This window comes from Mastigoproctus giganteus, chromosome 11 (genome assembly GCF_048544385.1).
Source record: "Mastigoproctus giganteus isolate SK-2022 chromosome 11, ASM4854438v1, whole genome shotgun sequence".
Classification (NCBI taxonomy): domain Eukaryota; kingdom Metazoa; phylum Arthropoda; class Arachnida; order Uropygi; family Thelyphonidae; genus Mastigoproctus; species Mastigoproctus giganteus.
In genome coordinates, this window is record NC_143585.1 from 25,246,599 (window position 1) to 25,270,894 (window position 24,296).

At 38.6% G+C, this 24,296-nt stretch overlaps 2 protein-coding genes across 2 annotated transcripts in view; both read right to left on the minus strand.

Moving 5' to 3' along the window:
* Nucleotides 1-3,347, minus strand: part of LOC150077813 (salivary peroxidase/catechol oxidase-like) — a 134,156-nt gene extending 130,809 nt beyond the window's left edge. Inside the window, exons 1-2 of the mRNA XM_090384368.1 lie at nucleotides 3,083-3,347; nucleotides 2,097-2,556 (exon numbers count right to left, since the gene is read on the minus strand). Of these exons, the coding sequence (XP_090240494.1) occupies nucleotides 2,097-2,556; nucleotides 3,083-3,347 (725 nt within the window). The remainder of the gene's footprint in view (nucleotides 1-2,096; nucleotides 2,557-3,082) is intronic.
* A 12,305-nt stretch (nucleotides 3,348-15,652) lies between these two features.
* LOC150077814 (salivary peroxidase/catechol oxidase-like) overlaps nucleotides 15,653-24,296 on the minus strand; it is a 106,032-nt gene continuing 97,388 nt past the window's right edge. The window contains exons 13-16 of the mRNA XM_090384369.1: nucleotides 22,655-22,857; nucleotides 22,316-22,485; nucleotides 17,208-17,316; nucleotides 15,653-15,857 (exon numbers count right to left, since the gene is read on the minus strand). Coding sequence (XP_090240495.1) covers nucleotides 15,764-15,857; nucleotides 17,208-17,316; nucleotides 22,316-22,485; nucleotides 22,655-22,857 — 576 coding nt within the window. The 3' untranslated portion in view covers nucleotides 15,653-15,763. The remainder of the gene's footprint in view (nucleotides 15,858-17,207; nucleotides 17,317-22,315; nucleotides 22,486-22,654; nucleotides 22,858-24,296) is intronic.

Here is a 24,296-nt window from a genome sequence, read left to right on the forward strand (position 1 = left end):
TCTGATCTTAAATATTAGTAAAAATAATTTCTATTAATTTGATATTTTAAGATTACTCAACAAAATATGCAAATTTACCAAGACACCTTTCTCTTTCTAAGACTTCAGGAGTGTTAAATTTTATTCGATCCCGGGCCAAATTCTTACTATTGCAACTAGAAAGCTGGATAAAACAAAAACATAATAACCAATTATATGCCAAAAATATTTTCAAGCCTATATTTATGGTGGTTGAACTTTTTTTAATAAACATCATCATTATTTGATTTTAAATTTATTTTTCATAAATAAAAAGTTGTGATCTTAAATATTAGTAAAAATAATTTTGATTAATTGATTTTTTTTTTAAATTGCTCAATAAAAAATGCAAATTCATTAAGATACCTTTCTATTTCTAAGACTTCCAATTCTTCAGGAGTGTTAAATTCAATTCGATCTCGGGCCAAATTCTTACTATTGCAATTGAATAAGACAAGCAAGCTGTATAAGACAAAAATTAAACGAACTATGGTGGTTGTTATTTATGTTATTTGAACGAGCATTTTTAATTTTGTTTTAAAACCTCATAGAGAGAGAGAGAGAGAGAGAGAGAGAGAGAGAGAGAGAGAATCAATACGATAAAAACCCCTAACAAATTTCGATATAATTATTAGTTCAGAAGAATGTTTTTTTTAACCTTAAGCAATCAATATTAATAACTAATGATATGCCAAAAATATTTTCAAGCCTTTTTGCAGGTTTTTATTATTTTGCAGATTCAAATTATTTTCATAAATAAAAAGTTGTGATCTTAAATATTAGTAAATATAATTTCTATTAAATTGCTATTTTAAAATTGATATCTCATAGCGATTTTGCTCAATAAAAAATGAGAAAAATTTACTAAGATATCTTTCTATTTCTAAAACCTCTTAAAATCTCTCTATTTTCATTTCTTCAGGAGTGCAAACTCAATTCGATCTCGGGCCAAATTCTTACTATTATAACTGTAGCAATCTGGATAAGACAAAAATAATAAGAACTATAGTTGTTTTATATTTTATTTCATTTCAAAGTGCATTTTTAATTTCGTTTTAAAACGTCAGAGACAGAGAGAGAGAGAGAGAGAGAGAGAGAGAGAGAAAGAGTGAATGTAAAAATATAAAATTACCTAACGAATTTCTAAATATTTATTAGTTATTAGTTGAGAAACTTGCTTTTTAACTTCGATTATCATAAAATTTTCAATTTTTTTCAATAAACATCATCATTTGAGTTTGGAATTATTTTTCATAAATAAAAAGTTGTATTTTTAAAAATTAGAAAAATAAATAATTTTAATAAGTTTTTTTTAGAATTAATCAAAAATAAATAAAGTTACTAAAACATATTTTTTTGATTCTAAGGTAGTCCGGCAAGAGTATCAAACTCAATTCGACCTCGCGCCGAATTCTGAATGATTTTGAATTTTAACAATTTATCTAGGCCAAATTGCATCCTGATGCCAGCACGGAACTCTTTGATAATCTGGAGTAATTGTTGGAGATGATTCTCGGTTGCGATATAGAGTTTCATGTCATCCATGTACATTAGGTGAGAGAGGATGTACAGATTCTTCCTCCCTTCTTTAAGGGTATATCCATACTGGCCGTTATTGAGCATGGTAGACAGTGGGTTAATTGCTAGACAGAACCATAGTGGACTCAGGGCATCTCATTAAAAGATTCCTCTTATGGTGGGTCTTATGATCTGGGTCTGGTTGTGAAGCTCTCGACGTTGATCGTGACCCTCCACTTCGGCATGGTTGCATGTAGGAAGTGTATCAGTGTCGGGTGGACTTTGTAGATCTTCAGTGTCGCTATCAGCCAGCTATGGGCACGAAGTCGAATGCCTTACAGTAGTCAATGTAGGCCGTATACAGGTTGCGGTGCTTCTTGTAGGTTTGCTGCATAACTGCAGCGTCAATGGTAAATTGCTCCTTGTATTCTTTGTTGATCTGCTTACATTCCTTCTACTTCTCGGCCATGATGATCTAGCTCTCCAAGTGGTCTGATATCTTGGTTATGCAGCTGGTCAGGATCTTGTACATTATTGGTACACAGCTGATTTGTCTATACTTCGTTGAGTTTCTGGTGTCTTCATCTTTAGCCTTCAGGTAGATGATTCCTTGAGTCAGAGACTCTGGGATTGTGTCAGAGTGCCTTATCATCTGAGTGACCTGCTCTGCTTTGTACCAGTAACTGCGGATGTTATCTAACCGTGGGGTTCGCCAGTAGTGGGACTTCCTGGTCGACTGTTGTACGTCTTCCTCCCGAATCTCCCATTCTGTCACCTCTTGTATCTCTTTGTTTTTCTTCCGTTCTAGGTCTATCCAGGGAACACGGCCATTATGGCTAACTTTGCTGTTCCACAGATCGCCCCAAAACACCTCGGGTACCTTCTTCTTGGGAAGAGGGGAGCCGGTGCCTTCCTTATCCTCTTCTCCGATTTTTCTATAGAAAGTCCTCCATTTTTCATCAAATAACCTGTTGTCTGTTTTCCTTCTGGGGACTTTTCCTGTATCGCTGAAGTCTCTTGCTAAGTGCCAAGAGTTTCTGCTTGAAGAGTGTCAAGGTATTCTTCGATACTCTGATTATAGGTTTCGTGTTTGCCAGGGATGTTCTCTTTCTTGAGAACGGTCATCACTTTTCTGATCACCCTCTTTTATCTGTTACCCCGTTAGTACCGGGTTAGTTGATCTATCTTCACTCTCAGTTCTACTATTCTGGTGGCTGCTGCAGCAGCACAGTAAATGGCTGTGTGCATGGTATCTGGGGTTACTGTGCTGTTGTTGAGGTAATCCAGTATTATTGGCCATTGAGGTGATCTGTAACTTGCCATAAAATTCTGTTGGGTCTCTGCTTCGGTATGGCTTTGGTCTTTGTGGGGTTCATTCCCTAGATTTCTACTAGGACCTTCTTCCGGTCTTCTTCTTCTATTCTGAGTACCGCGACCGCCGTCTCTTTCCACTTCGGCTGTACTGGGGGGGGGGTACTTCTTGTATTTGCTGATCCTCTGGTTCGTTTGTTCCCGTATCCCTTGTTTTTTGTAGTTGGTTGCTCACATCCTGCTTGATTTTTTTCCAATATTGCAGGAGCTCTCATTTTCTTCATGACATGGTCCGTCTCGCTATTCGCTGTTCGGTGACCTGAACAGTCGGGAACTATTCCACCACTTGATGTGTAGTTTCGTCCTGTACACTGTCCTTTAGTTTCGCTACTTCGTAGTATGGGCGCATGATGAAGGTATTCATTTCGATGCTCCACTTCATGCGTTGGCTCTTTCTGCCTTCCCGGGTAGTCACTAGCGCAGTTGCGCAGAAAGAGCATCCAGTTGGTTGGGTTGGATGGTCTTGCTCTACCCTTCTGGTAGCCATACTGGAGTCAGCGCCACTTACTCCGCTGTCGTCCACGGAAGACTGTCTCCAACTTTTCGAACTGACCCCACTGCCTAAAGTCCGAACGCGAGTGACTTTATCCTGCAGCATGCACACTCGATACAGTACATTCAGTATTTCTACTTCTCATATTCACCCATCTATGGAGATGGACCTGTTTAGCTTTGGTTTTGCATCCAGTGGCGGATGGAAGTTATTGAGAACAGCAACAGATGGCGCCCTCTCTGCCTCAGCCATCACTTCCACTAGGGAAGTAGGTCCGTTGAAGTGACTTTCGGATTTTTTTCTTTGCGGCGGGTTCATGATATCGGTGGTCCGGCTTTGTAATCACTAGGCTAGTCACGCCCCCTTTATTATTATTTTATTAGTTTGATAATGCAATTACGATTCATTCCTTGACAATCATAGGTTAGGAGAGTTTTTGCAATTACAAAGAAAGGATACATTTCTGTTTCATTTGCATTTTGTTTTTTTTTTTTTTTTTTTTTTTTGACTGTATTCCCGGTTACTCCAGATTATCGAGATCTGTGATATTTATTTATTAAACTAAACTCAATAATCCCTTTTAATAATCCTTCTCAGAGCCTTATAAACCTCAATCAGGTCACCTCTGAGGTGTCTGGTTGCCAAGCTATGGAGCCCACATAATCGGAGTCTCTCATCATACAGTCGTCCTTCTGCCGATCTCACCATTAGAGTTCCATGTCTTTGAACCCTTTCCAGAAGCTCCAAGTCTTTTTTCAGATGAAGTCTCCATACAGTGTCCCAAATGTGGTTTTACACTTGCTCTATACAGTGGGATTATGACCTCCCTATCTCTACAAGATAACGTTCGATAAATGATCGATAGGACATCATGGACTTTCCTGGGCTGCCTGTTTACACTGTTCAAAAAACTTCATATCTGCTAGTATTGTAACTCCCAAATCTCTTTCCTCCTCCACTGTTTTTAATTGAACGCCAAGTGTATAATTTATTTTGGGAGTTGCTGTTCCCTCAGATGTGGGACTTGCATTTAACAGCATTAAAACATAGCTACCACTTCTCTTACCATCTTTGAAGGTTGAATTTTAAGTTTCTGAAGACTCTGCCAACCTTTAGGTCACCGCAAATTTTGACTTCACGCTTTCTATCCCTTCGTAGATGACATTTATGAAAATGAGAAACTACAGTGGTCCAAGAACCGATCCTTGAGGGACCCACTTCTAACATCATACCAAAGTGAAGAATATCTATTAATCACAGTCTTCTGCCCTGCAGCTACCCAGCAATCCATCTTAGAATGCCATCAGTAATCCTAAACTGTTCCATCTTATACAGTAATCTCTCGTGAGGGACCAAGTCAAATGCCTTGCTAAAATCCAAATAAACTATGTCGAAATTATTCCCTAAATCCAGTCATGAGGAACTGTGTCAAAATAGCCAACAATAAAAATTTCACCAAGAATCTGTATATAAATATATGGATCCTTGGTGAATCCTTACCGATAAATTATCGTTTTTAAGAGAAATGTCTGTTGTGGCTTCCAAAAAAAAGAATAATGATTGGATTATTCAGCATAAGTAAACTACGGGAAATAAATAAACATTGTAAACGGTTTGTAAATGAAGAAATAATAATTTAAACAAAGGAAATCCAGGCATGCGTCTTTTACAGATTGACCAGTATTGTAATATGCGCATGCGTGGATTTTCATTGAATATATATATATATACAGGGTGTTTCAGTTAAACGTTTCAGAACTTCTAAGAGGGGTAGGGTACATCCTGACAACTCGAAATCATATAGCAATGTGGGGTCGGAAATGCTTTCCTGAAGCGGTGTTGTACACAGAAGCACCATAAAGAAAAGAGACCATAAGTGAGAAATCGTTTTAATAATACATGAAAAGAAGCAAAAGGTACATGGATTAAAGTAAGTGTTCGAAGTTTCTTCAACCTCGTACTGCTTTCGCACAGTGGTACCTTGGAAAATGTGCTACAAATCCCCTTTTTCCTGCTGAAGTGTTGTTTTCCGATGAGGCATCCTTCACAAGGGAAGGAATTTTCAACACGCATAACGACCATATCTGGGCGGTCGAGAACCCGCATGCAATACGACGTCGTGCAGCACAGATTCGATTTTCGGTCAATGTATGGGCCGGTATTATGGGAGATCACCTCATCGGACCTTACCTGTTACCGTGTCGTCTAACCGGACCTATCTACTTGATCTTTCTGCAGCAAGTATTGCCACAACTTTTGAGAGATGAACAGATTTCTGCATGGACGCAACAGACAATGTGGTTCCAACACGATGGAGCCCCTGCCCATTATAGCGGAGATGTTCGTAACTACCTGGATGTCACATTTGGTCAACAGTGGATCGGACGTGGTGGTCCCGTGCGTTGGCCTGCTCGGTCACCCGACCTATCATGTCTTGATTTTTATTTCTGGGGTCATATGAAATCGCTAGTTTATGACACCCCTGTTGACAATGCTGAGGAGCTGGTTGCAAGAATCGCAGTAGCTGCCGAAGAAATTCGAAATTCGCCTGGAGTATTCCAGAATGTTCGGATGTCCATGCGTCGGAGATGTGAGGCGTGCATTGTAGCCCGTGGAAGAAACTTCGAACACTTACTTTAATCCATGGACCTTTTGCTTCTTTTCATGTATTATTAAAACGATTTCTCACTTACGGTCTCTTTTCTTTATGGTGCTTCTGTGTACAACACCGCTTCAGGAAAGCATTTCCGACCCCACATTGCTATATGATTTCGAGTTGTCAGGATGTACCCTACCCCTCTTAGAAGTTCTGAAACGTTTAACTGAAACACCCTGTATATATATATATATATTTTTTTTTCAGTTATAAAGTTTATTTATTGCCAAATAGTTTATTTATGCTTAGTGCTCCTTGTATATTGTCTGCGTATATTCTGAGGTCGATTTTCTGTTTGCTTGACTTAAAACGCGAGTTTCCGGTAGAAAAAAACATGCTACACTCGCCTGAGACCGACTAACTCAGCCCATAAAAATTCCTCACGTCATCGACGGGACTCGAACTCAGGTCTTTTCCACCCGGTGTGGGGGAGGACAGTAACCTTGCCAACTGTGCCACCCACAAGGGCTTTTGGTTCAGCAAACAGTGTTCTCGTCCGGAGAGGCGTTATCTTGGATGGGCGTACACAACTGCAGATACTGGAAGGCGGTACAGTAACCGGTGCTCGCTACTGTACTGAGGTGATCCTTCCCCATGTGCGTCTGTTCCGAGGTACTATTGGCCCTCAGTTCGTGTTTATGGATGATAACCCACACCCCATCGCACTGCAGCCGTTGATATGCTTTAGGAAAGTGAGGACATTGTTCGTATGAGTTTATCTGCCCGTTCCTCCAAACTAAATCCCATCGAACACATATGGAACTCTCTAGGGAGACACCTAGCGACACGTCCACACCCACCAGAAAATGTTCACCAGCTGAAGATGGCGCAGACTGAGGAATGGACGACGTTATCGCAACAACTTATCAACAACATTGTTCTAAGTATGGCCAGCCGGTGCAAAGCCTGCATCGACTTTAGGGGTGGCCACTGAGGATCACCTCTTCCTTTTGTTCCATCTTTGGCAGTGATGCATCTGTATCATGGCAGCCAGTGCTATGCTGCCATTTTTGAATAAAGTCCCTCTGTACCGTTTTGCTTCCGTTGTTGTGTGGGTGTTGTTTCCTTCATCATTTCTGTACCTCACGAGGTTCCTTTGGTATGCTTTTCCCATATCCAGGCCACTCCTATGAGAAGCTACAGGTGAAAACCTGACTGGTCCTTAAATTTTGCACACCAGTGTATAATTTTAATTATGTACATAAAGTGTATTGGGTTTAAACTATAAAAATGACAAAAATATGATTTTATGGTCTGATGATGGGCATCGGTAAGATGCTTGAAACATCTCCTTAAATTATACAGTGATTTAGGTGATTAGCTTAATAAACAATATTATTACTTTCACATGGTATACGAGTGGTATTAGTTATAATAATAATAATCTTAATGGAAAACAGCCACATGACTCCTTAACATAAAGAATAACTACATAAAGAACAGCATATTCAGTAACACTACAGGATTCATGATCCATTTCGTTTTAATTTATTTCCAACTTACTCCTGAAAACAGCCGCCATATTTGTTGACATAACCATCGACCATTCTGTTGTCATAGCTGGACGAATCGGCTGAAGTAATCAATTAATCCAAAAAAATAAAATGGTAGTTTCCAGGAGCCAGAGAAACTCCTACTCGTTTACAATAGTATTAATTATAATTAATAAACTTGACGTATAATATAATTATTTTATACAATATCCTGCCATTAATATCAGGACACCCTTCCGCTGATATTTGGTCACATCCTACCAAAGCACCAAGTGTCAGACACAACTAAATATCCTCGTAAGCTTTCCAGGAGTAAGTGGTACGATTGTGATTGCAAGATACCTGATGGATGGAGTTAACAGACTTACAACATGGAATGATAATAAGAGTACCACAGGTGTACGGATATTAATAGTAAGGGAATTGTACATAACAATTCCCTCTCCTCCTCTCCCCCAAAAGGCGATTCAAAACTAAGAATTTGCTTGACCAATGTCATACTGGCCTTACCGAGTCTAGAAATGAGTATGAAAAAGAACAGAATTTAAAATAATAAAGAATAGCTAATAGCAGCAAGAGTGGTGCGGTGGATTCTACTTCGTTGCCGCTTAGCTCTCTCCAGCATATTCCATATATTCTCAATAGGATTAAGAGCAGGTGAACGTGAGGACCAGGGAAGATGGTGGAAAACCATGTCATGTTCTCCGAACCATTCTTGCAAGATTCTGACACGCTTTTGCATTGCCATCCATAAAGTTCCATTACCTTCGGGATAAAAGTGAAATATGGCAGGGTGCAGTGGATCTGGTACAAACTTCAAGTACTCTCTGGATGATATTCGATCTTTCACTGGTATCAACGGACCCAGTCCATGCCATGATACTACCTCCAAATGCCTGGGTTGTCTTAACAAGGCACTCAGAGTCCACCGCTTCGTGAGGTTATTGCCACACTGTCTGCCTACCATCTGTGCAAAACCAAGTGTATCCTGATTCGTTTGCCCACATTACTATCTACCACTGTTCCACTGTCCAATCACCACGTTCTCGGCTCCACTGCAAGCGGCTTTTTATGTTTTTCTGTGAATCAAGTAGCCTTCGAATAGGCAGGCGACTGCCAACACCCAATTTCTTCATTTCCCTGCGCATGGTACGGGTAGAAATAGGGCAGTTCTGGCTTGACTGAATTCAGATATTATTTACTGCTCACTCTATTTTTCCCTACAGTCCTCCTTTGAGTAAGAGCTTCGTTCTTGAAGTATTGTTTTTCTGCCTCAGTTACGCCTTTGAGATGTGGAAGAACTGTACGCTTTCTAGTAATTAAAAATCTTTCAGTTGGATGCTTTTGAGAAACCAGTAATGTCTTTCGTTTCTTGAATCCTGCTAAGCATGCATCTACGATAACACCTTTTTCAAAGTCTGAGAGATCACGCAAATTCCAGTCTACAGTCAATGAATTCTGCAGTCTATAAATTAAAAAAGGCACTACGTCATAGTTTTCTTGGCATTTATTCTGTTGTTTTCTTGCAGTACAATTTTGGGAGCATCAATAACTGAGGCCATATTGTTCCGTGTATGTAAATTGCGTGGGTTCTGTGGTCGATTTTCTGTTTTCTGGACGAAAAACCCAACTTTTTGTGAGAAAAAAACATGCTGCTCTTGCCTGAGACCGACTAACTCGGCCACGTTGTGGAAAAAGGCCCATAATAATTCCTCACATCATCGACGAGACTCGAACTCAGGTCTTATCCACCCGGCGTGCGGTGGACGAGGATTCTACCAACCATCTACCCACAAGGGCTGCATTTATTCGCGTCTTCTGTCTGTGACTGTCTTAATAGAAAGGTGCGTATGTTTAGGCCAGTGTGTGTTTGCTCCTCGGTAAATACAGAACCTGACACAATATTTGAAGAATACATTTTCAATCATTTACCAAAGATCTTTGAAAAGGTTACTTAGAACTATACACAATGTACCAAGAATAGAGTAGCTTTTCAGTTGTCAAAAAGACCTAAATTCCATAAAAGGTTTAATTATGCAAAAGAAGTAATTAATAATTGGTAACGTTTCAGAATTCCATGTTGAACCCTGTCATCAGACCTAATCAGGAAAGACCGTTGGAATTAGGCCCGATTCAAAGTGCAATTCAAAAACATTGTGTGGAAGTTTAACTTACTTTTGTAATACTTCACTTAGTATAATAATATCTCTCCAATTTTTTTTTTCTTTTGAAAATGAATGCTAAAAGATCCAACGACCTATATTTAAAAAAGTACATAGTTAACAAAAAAAAAATCACGAAAGAAATGCTGCAATAAAAAAATCAAACAGGAAAGATGTAAGTACACTACAGTAAAACTAGTAGCACACCTAGTGAATCCTCATAAATCAAGTCAACAGAAAAAGACAAAAACAAAAAAAAACCAGTTTGGAAGCTCAGTTTTCGTTTTGTTCTACTGACAGTAGTCAGAAACACAAGATTTCTGAGGGAAAATTATTTATAACATCGCTTTACTGCTTTTAAATATTAATTTAATCATGAAACAAATCGTCTGGAGTTGCCGCAGCCTTACTCTACAAATAAATGGCACTTCTCATAATTAATTTTTTTTAGGAACATCAGCGACTAAGGCCATATTGCTTCGTGTATACTGTTTATAAATTGCATGTGTTCTGTAGTCGATTTTCTGTTTGCTGGACGAAAAAACCGAATTTCCGGGAGAAAAAACTATGCTACCATGGTTTGAGACCGACTAACTCAGCCACGTCGTGAAAATGCCCATAAAAATTCTTCACATCATCGATGGGACTCGAATTCGCGTCATTTTCTCCCGGTGCTGGGAGGACGGAGATTCTACCAACTGTGCTACCCACGAGGGCTACTTCTCACAATGGAGAAGAGTATCATATGTTGCTGCTTAGACCAGCTGGCAGTTACTCAGATTATTATTGCTTATCAGCAGGTAACTACACTCACTGACAAAAAAAAAATATCAGAAACCTTTTGCAATCGGCATCAACAGATAATTAACCGTACAGTATGCAAATATTAGTTTCCACATGTTTCCACTGTACGTTTTCGTGGGGCTTCATAGGCCATCCGGCAAATGGGAAGACATGTGATCTTTCCGATTTTCAGAAAGGAGTCTTATTGGAGCACGCTTATCAGGAGCCAAATATTCGTCGGGAGTTGAAGAATCTAGGATTTGCTAGTCGGTGTCTATATGACAACTACTCCTTTTTCTAAAAAATCGAAAGAATCCATTGGAGTAATGCCACCAACACCAAAGAATCCATTGGAGTAATGCCACCAATGCCACCAATTGGAGAGACTGGACTGTGGAACTGGAAAAAGATCATGCGGTCTGACAAATCTCGATCTCTACGTTTTTGCACCAATGGTAGGGTGACAATGTGGCGTGAACCTCGTGAAGCCATGCATGCAGAAGTTTCGTGTTCAACACTCAAGCAGCTGGAGATGGTATCATGGTACGGGTTTTTTTTTTTTTTTTGGTGCAAATTTGTTTCGCTCATACAGTCATGTTTCAATCTTTCTGTTATATCAGAGGTCCAACTTCATCTTGCAAAGCTTCATTTTTACCTGGACTTCAGTGGATAATTTCAGGACGACGATTCAACCACCATCTTGCAATAATTGTATCTGAATGGTTCGTAGAACATTCCCAAGGTTTCCAATATCTCCCCTTGCCACCTGATTCTACAAACCTGAATCCATTTGAGAATTTCTGGGAAATTTTGGAAAGGGCAGTTCGGCATCGCAGTTCTCTACCATAAAACAGCATACAAATATCATGATGGAAGACTATACCTACTCGTATGTACTAGGCTCACTTTTGAAGGGACAATGAAGCCTGAAGCAGTAGCCCACGTGAGGCTATCAAAATTTATGAGAAAGTATTTAAAAATAAAGATTAGTTTAACTTATCTAATTTCCATCATGGCCCCTTCAAACCACTCCATTGGGATTTAACACACAGAGTCCAGTGACTCTGCGCTGTTGTTGGAAGCATGTTTGAAAAACAAAACTTGAAAATTGCCTTATATAGCATTTCTCTTCTTCTTTGGGAGATGTGCAGATTACGGTAGAGCCTCGATAATTCGGACTCTCTCTAATTCGGACTGCTTTCTTTTTTTTCTATGCGTATTTTATTTATAGAGTACAGAGATTTTTCAAAACAAGACTTGAAAGATGACACAAATTCGAATTTCTTTCAGAAGGACAATATACAAAGAAAACATTAAGACATTTTTATTGTTAGATAATGTTTCTGCACATTACTTCCGATCACATTTTATCCATCAAGTGACGATCTCGACAATATGAAATTCCCTTTTATTGCCCTTATTACTGCCCTCGTGGGTAGCACATTTTGTATAATTGCCGTCCACCCCACGCCAAGTGGAAAAGACCTGAGTTCGAATCCCGTCAATGACGGAAGGAATTTTTATGGGTCTTTTTCAAAACGTGGCTGAGTCAGCACGAAGGTATCATGGTTTTTTCTCCCGGAAACTCGGGTTTTTCGTCTAGCAAACAGATAATCGACCTCAGAACGCAATCAATTTACAGACAATATAATATGGATCAGATTCACATCGAAGGAAACAATTGAAGGGTGCTTTTTTTTTTTTTTTTTTTGACGATTCTGATGGAGAAAATGCAACGGCTAATGTTAAAAATGCCAACGTATCGACCTTGTTTGTGGTATAACGCTGCGGCAATTTGAGCTGATTTCCTTCACAGTCAAACTGTCTGGCGCATACTTGGCTGTGCACTCAGTGGACACTTTATTAGGGTCACCTGCCCCTTTCATGTAGCACATTGGGTTATAATCACTGTCCTCTCCACACCGGGTGAAAAAGGCCAAGGATCCTATCAATGATGCGAGGGACATTTATGGTCTTTTTCGGATCTGTGGCTGAGATAGTCGGTCTGAGGGGTGGACAGCAAGGTCTCCCCCCCCCCTTTTCGGAAACTCGGGTTTTTCATCTCCAGCAAAAAAAAATAAATCGACCAGAGTATGTAATTCACGTGGGCAAATGAGTTCGTTCTCGGGTGACCCTAATTTTTTTTTTTTTTTTTTATGAAAACCCAAACACGAGAGGTATTAGAACCTATAGTACTTAGTACCGTGCTTGGGTTGGAGGTTGAGAAGACGAAAGAAGAATTTGTTGACATTAGACTTGAACTTCTGTAGACTGTAATTTTCAGGAAATATACGAAGGAAGGTTGTTCCAGAAAACGGCAGTTGAATGAATAAATGAGGAAGATGAAAAGTTGGTTCTGTGGGTTTGAAGTTGGAGAGTAACTAGATGTTGGCTGGTGGCGGCACGTGTTCAGACTGCTTCGGAAGAGAGAGCGGACATTACAGAAACCAATTCAGAAGAACAGTGCCCATGGAAGTATCTGTAGAAGAGGCATGCAGCAGAAACAGTACGTCTATGAGAAAGCGAGTGGAGAGACTCTGTTAGAGATGAATCATTAATTAACCTAACTGCCCTCTTCTGAATGGAATCTAGGAGCCTGAGAGAGGTTTTGGGGACACTGCCCCAGATGCGAGAACAATATTCCATGGTAGGGCGGATTTGTGATTTATACAGAGTGAACAACTGTTTCGAAGAAAAGTAACGCCGAGAGCGAAAGAGAAAACCAAGTTTTTTAGATGCAGAAGATGCAATATTTGTAATGTGCTTGTGCCAAGAGAGATTTGGAAGTCAGGGTAATCCCCAAAAGAGATATATCATTTTGCCTAGAAATCGGAGTATCACCAAAGATAAGCATAGGAGCAGAGGAATCCTTTTTGCGAAATATAAGACAAGACGGCAAGGTTTCTCAAAATGGAAAGTGGAATGCAATGTGCTATCATCGGTAAAACTATGGTTAGGATTTCCAGTCAATGGAAGAAGGTCATTAATATACAAGAGGAAAAGAGTGGGGGAAAGAACTGAACCTTGGGGGACACCAGCATTAGTGGAGAAGTTAGAAGACAGAGAGCCACCTACCATCACCCTCAGTGAGCGATCAGAGAGAAAACTGGATAACCAATTACAAAAAACAGTTGGCAAACCATAAGATGGAAGCTTGCTTAGAAGACCTTTATGCCAAACACGATCGAAAGCCTTTGAGATGTCAAGAGTAACTGCTTGTGTTTCACCAAACTTTTCCATTGAATTTGTCCATAAATGAGTAACATAAGCCAGAATATCACCAGTGGATCGACACTGACAGAATCTATACTGGCGATCTTCGATCAGACGGAAGGTTTCTAGGTAGTTTAATAGTTGGTGCTTAACTGGTTTTTCCATTACTTTAGAAAGAGTAGAAGTAATGGCAATGGGACTATAATTGGATAGGAGGGATATGTCACCTTTTTTAGGAATGGCTGGATATGAGCAAATTTCCAAGCAGAAGGAAAAACCCTTTTGGAACAAGAAAGTGAAAAAAAGGCGGCAAAGAACAGAAGTTCAGGAACACAAGTTTTTAGAACAAGTGGAGAAATACCATCAGGACCTGGAGCTTTCTTAGCATCAAGATGCGTCAAAATCCTTCTGAGATCCTTTTGACGGAAGACCACAGGAGGCATTGAATGGAGCATGCTAGGAATGGTGAGAGGTGATTTACCAAGATCATTAATACGTTAGTTGGAAGAAAAATGGGATACTAGCAGGTCAGCTTTATCCTTGGCCGAAGTGACAACAGAACCATCTGGTTTTGACAGAGGTGGGAGCAGAGATGGGCAAAAGTTGCGGCCAATAGCTTTGGCAAGAGACCAGAATGCTCGGCCACCATTAGGGCAAGAAGCAAGTTTTCTACTCTTAGCCTGTTCAAAATCTAGTTTACAGTATTTTTACTCATTTCATGTTATTGTTGTAGTTTGTAGGGTTTTAGATGCAACCATGCTACTCTTGCCTGAGACCGACTAACTCAGCAACATTGTTAAAAAGATAAATAAAAATTCCTCACGCCATTCGAACTCAGATCTTTTCCATCCGATGTGGGGAGTTCGGTGATTTTACCAACTATGCTACCCATGAGGGCACGTATCCCGCTTCCCGCTGTTTCACGATGGTGGAAAGTCCAGAATACAGCGTCCATGCACCCATCCTTCCCGGTGTCAACAGTGCAAGCTGGACATTGTGGCTGTAGTAATGGAGTAGGAAGGGTTTTGTTTCCAACCAGGCTCATCCCTTCTTTGAAGAGAACAATGGGCCATATTCATTTATTCAGACACTTATCTGAATAAATTTACTTTTTATTTCACTAATTCCAAACATTAGCAATGTTTGGTATATTTATTTGGTTTATTTTGGTATATTTATTATTTTATTTATTTTTTTGTATATATACGCGATCAAAAATCACACAGATGAAAGTATATACAGAAAATTTATTCGCATATATATAATAACACAGTTGGTATGAATACATTTATATAATATAATTCAGCAAATGCTTTATTTTACAAAGTAAGCCATAAATATTCAGCAAACAAACTTCAAATGTACAAAAGATAGAAAAACATCAAGCAATGGCAACTCGGTTTATTCCATTATGGCCGCTAGATGGCAGCACAAAATGCAGTAATTATCGATGAAACAAACCGGATCTTCATTGTTTTGTTATGAAAATAAAGGCTTGGAAATAAAGTTATAATTAATAAATAAAATTGGTTTTTTTAGAAGTAAATATTACTATAAGATCGATAAAAATGACAATAATGATCCGATGAAAAGATATATTTTATATCGTTATATACATGCTGAAATTATAGCATGTTTAAAAAAATGATATTTTTATTTCATTTGTATGTAATATGTACAAATTTATTACGATATATTGAGTAATATTTGACTTATAGACGATACATACATAATATATTTATGATATTTGTATTACATGAGTGAATTATGATATTTTATCTAGAGATGTGACATTTCTGTGAGTCATAATTATGGTTATATTAATATACACACAAATTCATAAAACAGACATTAAATTATAGATTAAAAGAAAGAAAGTGGGAATAGGTAAAAGAACACAGTAATAGTCTTTGTATATATCTGTTTTCAGAAACAGTTATGTTATTTCGATCAGTGGATGTACTAAGAAGAAGGAGCACCATCAGTTGGATTCATTAATGCCAGGGGACTACTTCTCCTTTCTGGGATTCTACAAAGTGAGCTGGTGTCTTGACTTTCATATCTTATAAGGAAACCCACCTCGAACCGGATCCTCTTTCCAGTACCTGAGGTCTATAGTTGGAATATCCTCGCATCTAAGACGAGGGTTGCTGTAATAATGAGAGATGAAAATTAATTTGTTTAATTGTATAAAAAAAAAAAAACTATCATTAAATTGTTATGGGTCAGTATCAAAGATTCGCATACAGACAGCGAAAATAATTACCACAATAAATTCTGTACAAGTTACACCAGTATGAGGTAACTATAGCAACAGAGTATCAACCATTAGATTGGAGTTTCATTATGACATCGGCATTTGAGCAGTACAGCATATACTGGTGCGGTGCGTAATATGGCTTTTTTTTTTTTTAACTGAATAAATGAATCAAAACATTGAGAAATAATTCCCAACAGTTTTAATCATTCTATTTGCTTTTAATAAAAAAAATTGCATTTTAATTCGATTAATGCAAAGTGAGTTGCATTTTAATTGGAAATCCTCTACAAGAACCTATTAATCAGTGTTTCAATCACGATAATAGCGCTTGGTTTCAATGCATAAAATATGCATTAATTTTGTTTGGGGGCTACGAATTGGGATTTGTCAAACTTGTTGTTATAAAGGGGTAAGCCATCGAAATGTACCCAATTATTAATTGATTTCAATCAACACGGCTACTGGCTTCATTGTAAAGTAGATTGAACCCATTATTTCATGGGTAATTGTAATCATGCTTACTGTTGCTATCTGAAGATAGATAGTAGCAGTAATGAAAAATCAACCTTCTGTCTCGTTGGCATTTCCTTGTTTAACTAGTCTGGCAACCTCCAGCTGAACTTTTTCAGAAGTCTAAATACGTGTTGACAGAGACTCGAGTAGCTATTTCCCTCTCTATCTCTCCATAATAAACAGAATGCATATTTTTGACCAAGACTGCCATAGGTTACAAATACACTGTTATTATAAAAACGCTATTTATAATAATCGAATTATAATTTAATTGTAACATTATCTTGTTGTCTTTATGTATACGAGGTGAGCAAATAAATTAAACAGACTATGTGACTGTAAATCGCCTCAGACAGTCTTAAAGATATTTTATCAGTGTAACTGTGGAAGTGATGTACAGTTACTGAACAGAGATGTTCCAGATGTATTGAACTTTTCCATCACTGTCACATATTAATAGATTTAACAATGTCGGCCTGATTATTCATTTCCTGGAACGGTCATTGTAGGTATACAACCATCATATAAATGCGATGGACTCACGCAAAGATTAAAAGGATGAAGTGTTCATTTCCGTGTGCCTTACTGCCAATTACAATAAGTTCATCAAGGTCTTTTTTACCAAAATCGTGAAATTACATTTTTACTGAAAAATAAAACAACAAAGAATAAATTATTTATTTTAAGATACTTGTCGAAGGAGTGAAATGAATAAAATATTACTTACTATATAGGATGAGGTAGTCGCATTACCCATAATTGTATAGTGGGTAGATCATCAGCGTTATCACATAAAAGTTTTGCCTGAGTTGTCTTTCTGATTTCCCGAAGTTGTTCTGGAATAAAAAAGTAAAGTAAAAGTCTAAAACAGAGGGTTTATATACAACTGCCAACGGTATTCAAAACTTAAATATTTCCATTTTACACAAAATACATCCTGTCCAAGAAAAAAACAGTTCTGATCTTTGTAACAAGAATACATCGTTACCGTATTTAGCAGTCACGTGAGCTCGAACTACGATAAACTCAAACGCGTATTATAATCCAGTATTTTAGTAACTACTGGGCTGTGTCACCCCACATATTCCATCTTCCCAATTAGTTTCATTCTCGTACAATTTTTCGGTTCTTAATTCAAAAAAAATTTCCTCTAGTAGCATTGAATATTCTTCGTCCCAATCAGACCATCTCCAGCCAATTAGCTTGGCCCTGAGGTGAGATCTCATCGCCAAAAAGCTGCGATTATTAGTTCGCTTTAACACTAATAGGAATATCGAAGCAGGCCTGGGTAAGCACACCTGTTTAGGCTCAAAGGCTTTAGGTCCAATCAACGTTAAATACCCGATAGGATAACTTATAAGTAACCCTTCCTCCGATATGATCACTACGAAACCACATTTTTCTGCAAGACCACTTACCTCATAGTGGATATTAGCATTGGAAAATGATGCAAGACAAGTTTATACAGCATCAGCCAAACAAAAAAAAAATCCCATTTCACCTATCCGTCCCCTCCATTAGTTTGTCTAGTTCTTCCTTGAATTTAGTCAAACTATCCACTTCCACAACAACGGATGGAAGCTTGTTACAGCAATTAATCACCCGTTATCTGAAGGCAAACTTCCAACCATCCTTCCTGAATTTGAATTTATGCTCCCTCACATGTGTTGTCTGAGCAAGAGGAAAATCCCATTAGCACCGAGTTAGCTCAAGCCATTCAAAGCCTTAAACACCTTAATCGTATCACCTCGCAGGTGCCTAGTCTCTAGACTTAGCAATTTGCAGAGCTGAAGCCTTTCTTGATAAGAACATCCGTTTGTTCCCCTCACTAGTCTCGTTGCCCTTCTTAATATCCTCCTCTTGTCGCGTGCCGCTTCCACACGGCGAGGCATGGACTCGATAAGGCCTTTGAATGCTGCAAGAGATATGTTATACCATGTCGCCAATATTGAATTTTGTAGTCGTTGGTGGAAAATCCAAACCCCGGAACTGTCGATTTACCCAATTCCAGAGATGTTCTGTAGGATTCATGTTCGGAGGTAGCATGTGCAAATCACTTTCGTGTTTTGCGAACTCAGCCATGAAATAAAAAAAAAAAACAGCTCATTAAACTTCCTCGCAATTATTGAAACCTTGATGATAACCACCGTACTACTTGCACAGACTGAAGTCTATGGTCATGTACTCGTATATGTACATTCATTAGAGCAGCACCAGAAAGTTGGTTCAAGTCAGCCTTATCATTGTGAAGATATGGCTTTGTAAAAAAAATGTCCATCTATGTGAAGAATGTGTCGTTTGTGTGATATTTGTTTTGTTCTGGCCTCTTGGCTACCCCAAAGTAGCAGTCACCTCAACGGCTACTTCAAGTTGTTTCACTATGACCACGGGAAGATGGGCTAAGTCTAGTAGATTCACACCCAGTCTGAAGAGAGACCCACCCACAAGAGGTTGTGCGAAACCGGTGGGTGAAGAAAGACCTTGGTGGCCCAAGCCAGGGAGAGGGACGCTCACTTCTAAACAAAAATAATAAAACATTTTGATGAACTTCCCAGGAGGAGTATTTCTTCAAATTTGGGAAGAAAAGTAGCTAAAGATTTTAGCCATAAAACAACTGAAGCTCAGAGAGCTAAAGTACAATAATGCACATAACTTATTAGGAACTAGTTACATTATTATCATTTACGCTGTTTACAGCAGAGTTCGATGATTTTCTCCTAGCAAAAATGTCAGAAGCGAAGAAGTCTTGAATACAACGAAGATTATGATGGTTCTAGAGAAGTAGATCTGGGAAGAAATTCGGAACAGCAATCTTCAGAGTCAACCTGAGGTCCTCGTAGGTGGCACAGTCCGAGTTATGCAAGCCAAGAAGGAACAGTTAAAGTCCATGGTCAGCTGTTCTACTGTTTCCCGTCTATCGGCTCACAAGGAGGGATTTTACCATAACCATCGAAGCGTGGGCCCCCGCCATTGGTCTGCGACTGATATTCTGTCCATTGTACTTCCGCTCCTGGAACACATACAGCACTCCGCGAACAACCCAAAAGATTCGCATTTTTCGTAATACTGTCATCACTCAATAACCGATAACGTATACGCATTCATAAACATGAATCACGTGTTGTTGACTACGATAAAGGAAGAGAGGACAGTTGTTTTGCAGAACAGTTAAGTGTAAGTTCTCTTTTTCCGAAAAAAAAAGTGCTGCCACTACTTTTTTAACAGCCCTTAATACTGTTGTTGTATAAGACAAAGCTACTGATTCGCTAGGTTATTTCGTGGTTATGTTTCTTCCTGTCATCATCATCATCCACTCGTCAGTCGTGTGAAGGATAGACCGAAAAGTGATTAATCTCGAATCCGATTTTCTTCGTCTATCATATGGCACTGGGTCATTATTTAAAATCAATTGTATAATTGGTAGACATAAAAACAAACACAGACGCTCTGACTGATGCAGCTCAACTTGCTCTCATCTCTACCTGTCTGTGTGATGCACGCGATTCAGCCATAAGTGATTTGGTCAGTGATAGCTATTTGCATGGCCTAGTGTAAGCGGAACGTCACCAATTTAGCGTAATTTTCCATTCAAAATCCCAGACCTATAATCTCTGTCTCAGCCTACATTCAGACTTAATGGTACACGCAGACCCAACACAGCTAAGGATTAGGCAGAGACTTTGAGGTCACACGTATAACCATGTTTGAACAAAAGAACACGCTTTCAGAGAATAAACTTGGCTATTGTTTTCAATAAACTAGTGCAGGGGGTGTGAGATACTCACGCTTTCACAAAATATATCGTGTAAATTACCCATTTGGCCTGATAATTGAATCCGATTGAGACGCAGACCATTACGTAAGATGCTACATTAACGTGTCATCTTCTCTTTTTTCTGATGATACAAACAACATCACGGCTAAATTGTTAGTTTTACATCTAGCAGCATCGATTCTAAATTTGTTTCGAAAGGACAAGCAGGCTTTAGTTAATTATGTAAATTTTCATTAAATATATCTATAGTAATCTTCACTCACTGTACAAAAATTGAGGAACATTTTACAATTGGTTGGTTGTTGTTGTTGTAGGGTTTTAGGAGCATCAGCGAATAAGGCTATATTGCTTCGTGTGTATTGTCTGTAGAAATTGCATCTGTTCTGTGGTCAATTTTCTGTTTTCTGGACGAAAAACCCAAGATTTCGGGATAAAAAACCGTGTTACCCTCTCCTGAGATCGATTAATTGAACCATGTTGTGAAAAAGGCTCATAAAAATTCCTCACGTCATCGACGGAACTCGAACTAAAGTCTTTTCTGCCTGGTTTGGAAAGGACAGTGATTCTACCAACTGTGATACTCACAAGGGCACCAAGGATGGACCAATACTATATCAGAATGATTCACTTTTATATGGATGTTTTTTGGTGTCCCAGTACTTCTGATAATGCGGTGTAGGTGAATAGAGAGAGAGATTTAGAAACAGAAACATAGAAAGACGTAGAGGAATACTAAAATATTTATAAAATATTTCTGTATCTCTCCATAATGCTCAATGAAATCAGTAAGATGATGAATGAAAAATTAAAGGTTGAGGAGTTAAAAAAATGCACCTTCTTTCTAGACCGACTAACTTAACTACGATGTGAAAAGCCCAGGAGAATGTCACCGAAGAATTAATGCTGATACCTTATTCTAAGAAATATAATTTTTCATTATAAATCCCAAATTTAAGCATATTTAAAAAACAATTTAAAAAATAAAAAAAGACTAAGCTGTTATATTAGGGTCACCTGGAAATTACTCTCATCTACCCATGTTATAAATTGCGTGTGTTCTCTGGTCGATTTGCCTGCTTTGCTGGATGCAAAACCCCAGTTTTTCCAAGAGGGGGGAAACTTGCCATCTACGCCTGAGACCGACTAACTCAGCCACAGAGTGAACAAAGTCCATAAAAGTTCCTCGCGTCATCGACTGGATTCGAATCCCGGCTTTTGAAATAAGCGTTTGAAATAAAATAAAATAAGCGTATAATTAATATTCCTGTAACACGCAGTTTACAGATATTACTAAGTTACCAATGCGCCTAAAACTCTACAACAATCAACCAAAGTCCCTGTAACTTGCGACTTTCTACGATTGGGTCCAATGCACCCATCGTGAATGTCAAGAAGCTGTCTAAATAGATACACCTTTATTAAATGAAGAAGCCCTCGTGGGTAGCACAGGTGGAAGAATCGCTGTCCTCCCCACACAGGATGAACAAGTCTTAAGTTCGAGTCCCGAGTCCCGTCGATGACAGGAGACATTTTTATGGGCCTTTTTCACAACGTAGTTGAGTTAGTCGATTTCAAGCGAGAGCAGCATGGTTTTTTCTCCCGGAAACTCGGCTTTTCCGTCCAGCAAAACAGAAAACCACAGAATGCACGCAATTTACAGACAAATATACACGGATCCATATGGCCTTAGTTGTCGATGCTCCTAAAAACTCACCACAACATTAAATTAAGAAATTCTCCTAGCAACAAGGATTAATAATTTTCCATTGCTGACTTCTAAATAATCCTTCATCTGTCATGCTTAAACATATAGAAATATAAGAAGAATATATACACTAGTTTTTCTGGCCTGCACAAAACTAACAGACTGCACATGCGCGAACAAATAATATACAGGAAACTGTGTCCTTCGCGAATTTTTTTAAACATTGATATACTTGACACTAAAATTTATCAACGAAATCATAATGTCCAAAAATAAAACTTTCTTAATTTCTGCATCACACCAAATATTATTATGTCTATGATTTCGAAATCAAAGCAGTAAGGATGTGCAGTACCTGGAGAAAACGCTGATGGAAATCCAGAATTCTCGTACCAATATCTGTCTCCTTTCCTCAGCTGGCTAAACTGACGAGCGATAATGCAAGCAAACGTGGGGCCAACCACAGCACCCGGTAACAAACGTTCTGAAATTCCCCCACTCCATAGATCGATGTCATCAGGGTGTCTAAATATAAAATAAATAAATATATATATATATATTTAATAACATGCTGGACAGACGAAAGGGACAGGAATTGGATTAAGTTATTTAAAATGAAAGTTAGGCCACTAAGACCATGAGACTTCTTGAGTATAGAAAGACAGAAATTGTAGCTAATAACAATTGGACTTACTTGTAAATTTGAGAATATTTGAAAGCGGTTCTGTTGTTCAACCAAGGTTCCAGTTCTTCGAATGTTCTGACTTTGGGAAGACCACACCATTCCCGATAATCGTTGTAACCGGCAACTCCATGTTCCCTTCCGCGCTGTAAGTTTATGGCGGCTAAATCCATTCCAAATGGTTCGTGAGGTTCTTGAAATAAGTGGTTCGTTACCTGGGCAGCAATAATTTAGTATTTATACAAGGTTTTTTATTCACTATCAAAGAATAGTTTAATTAATTTGATAAAAAATAATTATCTGATTATTTTTAAATGGAGAGTTATTTTAATTTCAATAAATAATAAAAATTATAATTTAAAAATTTTAAATCAGTTAATTATATTATTGAAAAATTTTAAATAAACATCTTAATTAAATAATAAAAATATACACTGTACTATCATTTATATCCGGACACTTCTCCATGGATGGGGAAACAGGTCCTATGCATGCACCACGTCATAGAACCTTCTATAAGCACACTGGGCTTCGAACAGACAATTGCAAGAGTGGGCATGCAAGATGATGAGTTCAAGACACGTTCAACAGAATTACCTCAACAATTCAACAGAATTGATCACCTCAACAAATGCTAGACGCCGATTAACATGCTGTAAGGAGTGCGAATTCTGGACTGTAGAGCAGTGGAAAACAGTTCTCCTATGGACACACGAGTCGAGGTTCATACTCTACCAGTCTGATGTCCGTTCCTGGATGTGGTGAATGCCAGAGAGAACAGTTTCTTCCTGATTGTATCCTCCCAACAATGAAGTTTGGCTGAGGTAGTATGGTATGGGGCTCATTTCATGGTTTGGCTTGGGCCCATTAGTCGTTATCGACAAAACCATGAATGCTGTGCAATACCAGGACATCCTGGACAATTATGCTTTTAGAAGAGCATAATTGTCCAAGTTCTTAATGTTAGAACATTATGGCAATACTTCGGGGAAGGCCCATACCTGTATCATAAATCCCATACTGTTCGAGTCGTAACAGAGTGGTTTGAGGACATGGGTGGGGAAAAGTTGGATTGGCCAGCCCAGAGTGCTCTGAACCCTATCGAGCATCTTAGTATTAGTACTAGTATTAGTAACGGCCGCATGGTGCAAGAAAGCCTATGGCTTATGCTGCACCAGCCAAAAAAAAAAAAAAAAAAAAAATCCGAACAAACGATGATAAAAACAAAAAATAAATAACGAAATAATAATGATTAATAAATAAAATAAAATATAAATAAAAAGGAAATTAAACCTATCATCCTATGCACTTCCCTTACCCGAAAGTACTATCCAGATGACCTTTGAATTTCCCCAAACTGTCGGCCTCTACCACCCATGAAGGCAACTTATTCCAGTAATTTATAACTCGCTGGCTAAAATAAAACTTCCTGCAGTCCAATCTAAACATTTCCCCCCGTAACTTGAATTTATGTCCCCTAGTTCTAGCATCATTTATAATCTTGAAAATTTTGTCCTCATTCATTTTACTGATGCCTCTCAGAGCCTTAAACACCTCAATCAAATCTCCTCTAAGGTGTCTAGTTTCCAAACTCTGCAACCCACATATTCGAAGTCTTTCTTCATAAGGACGCCCTTTTGCCGATCTCACCAGG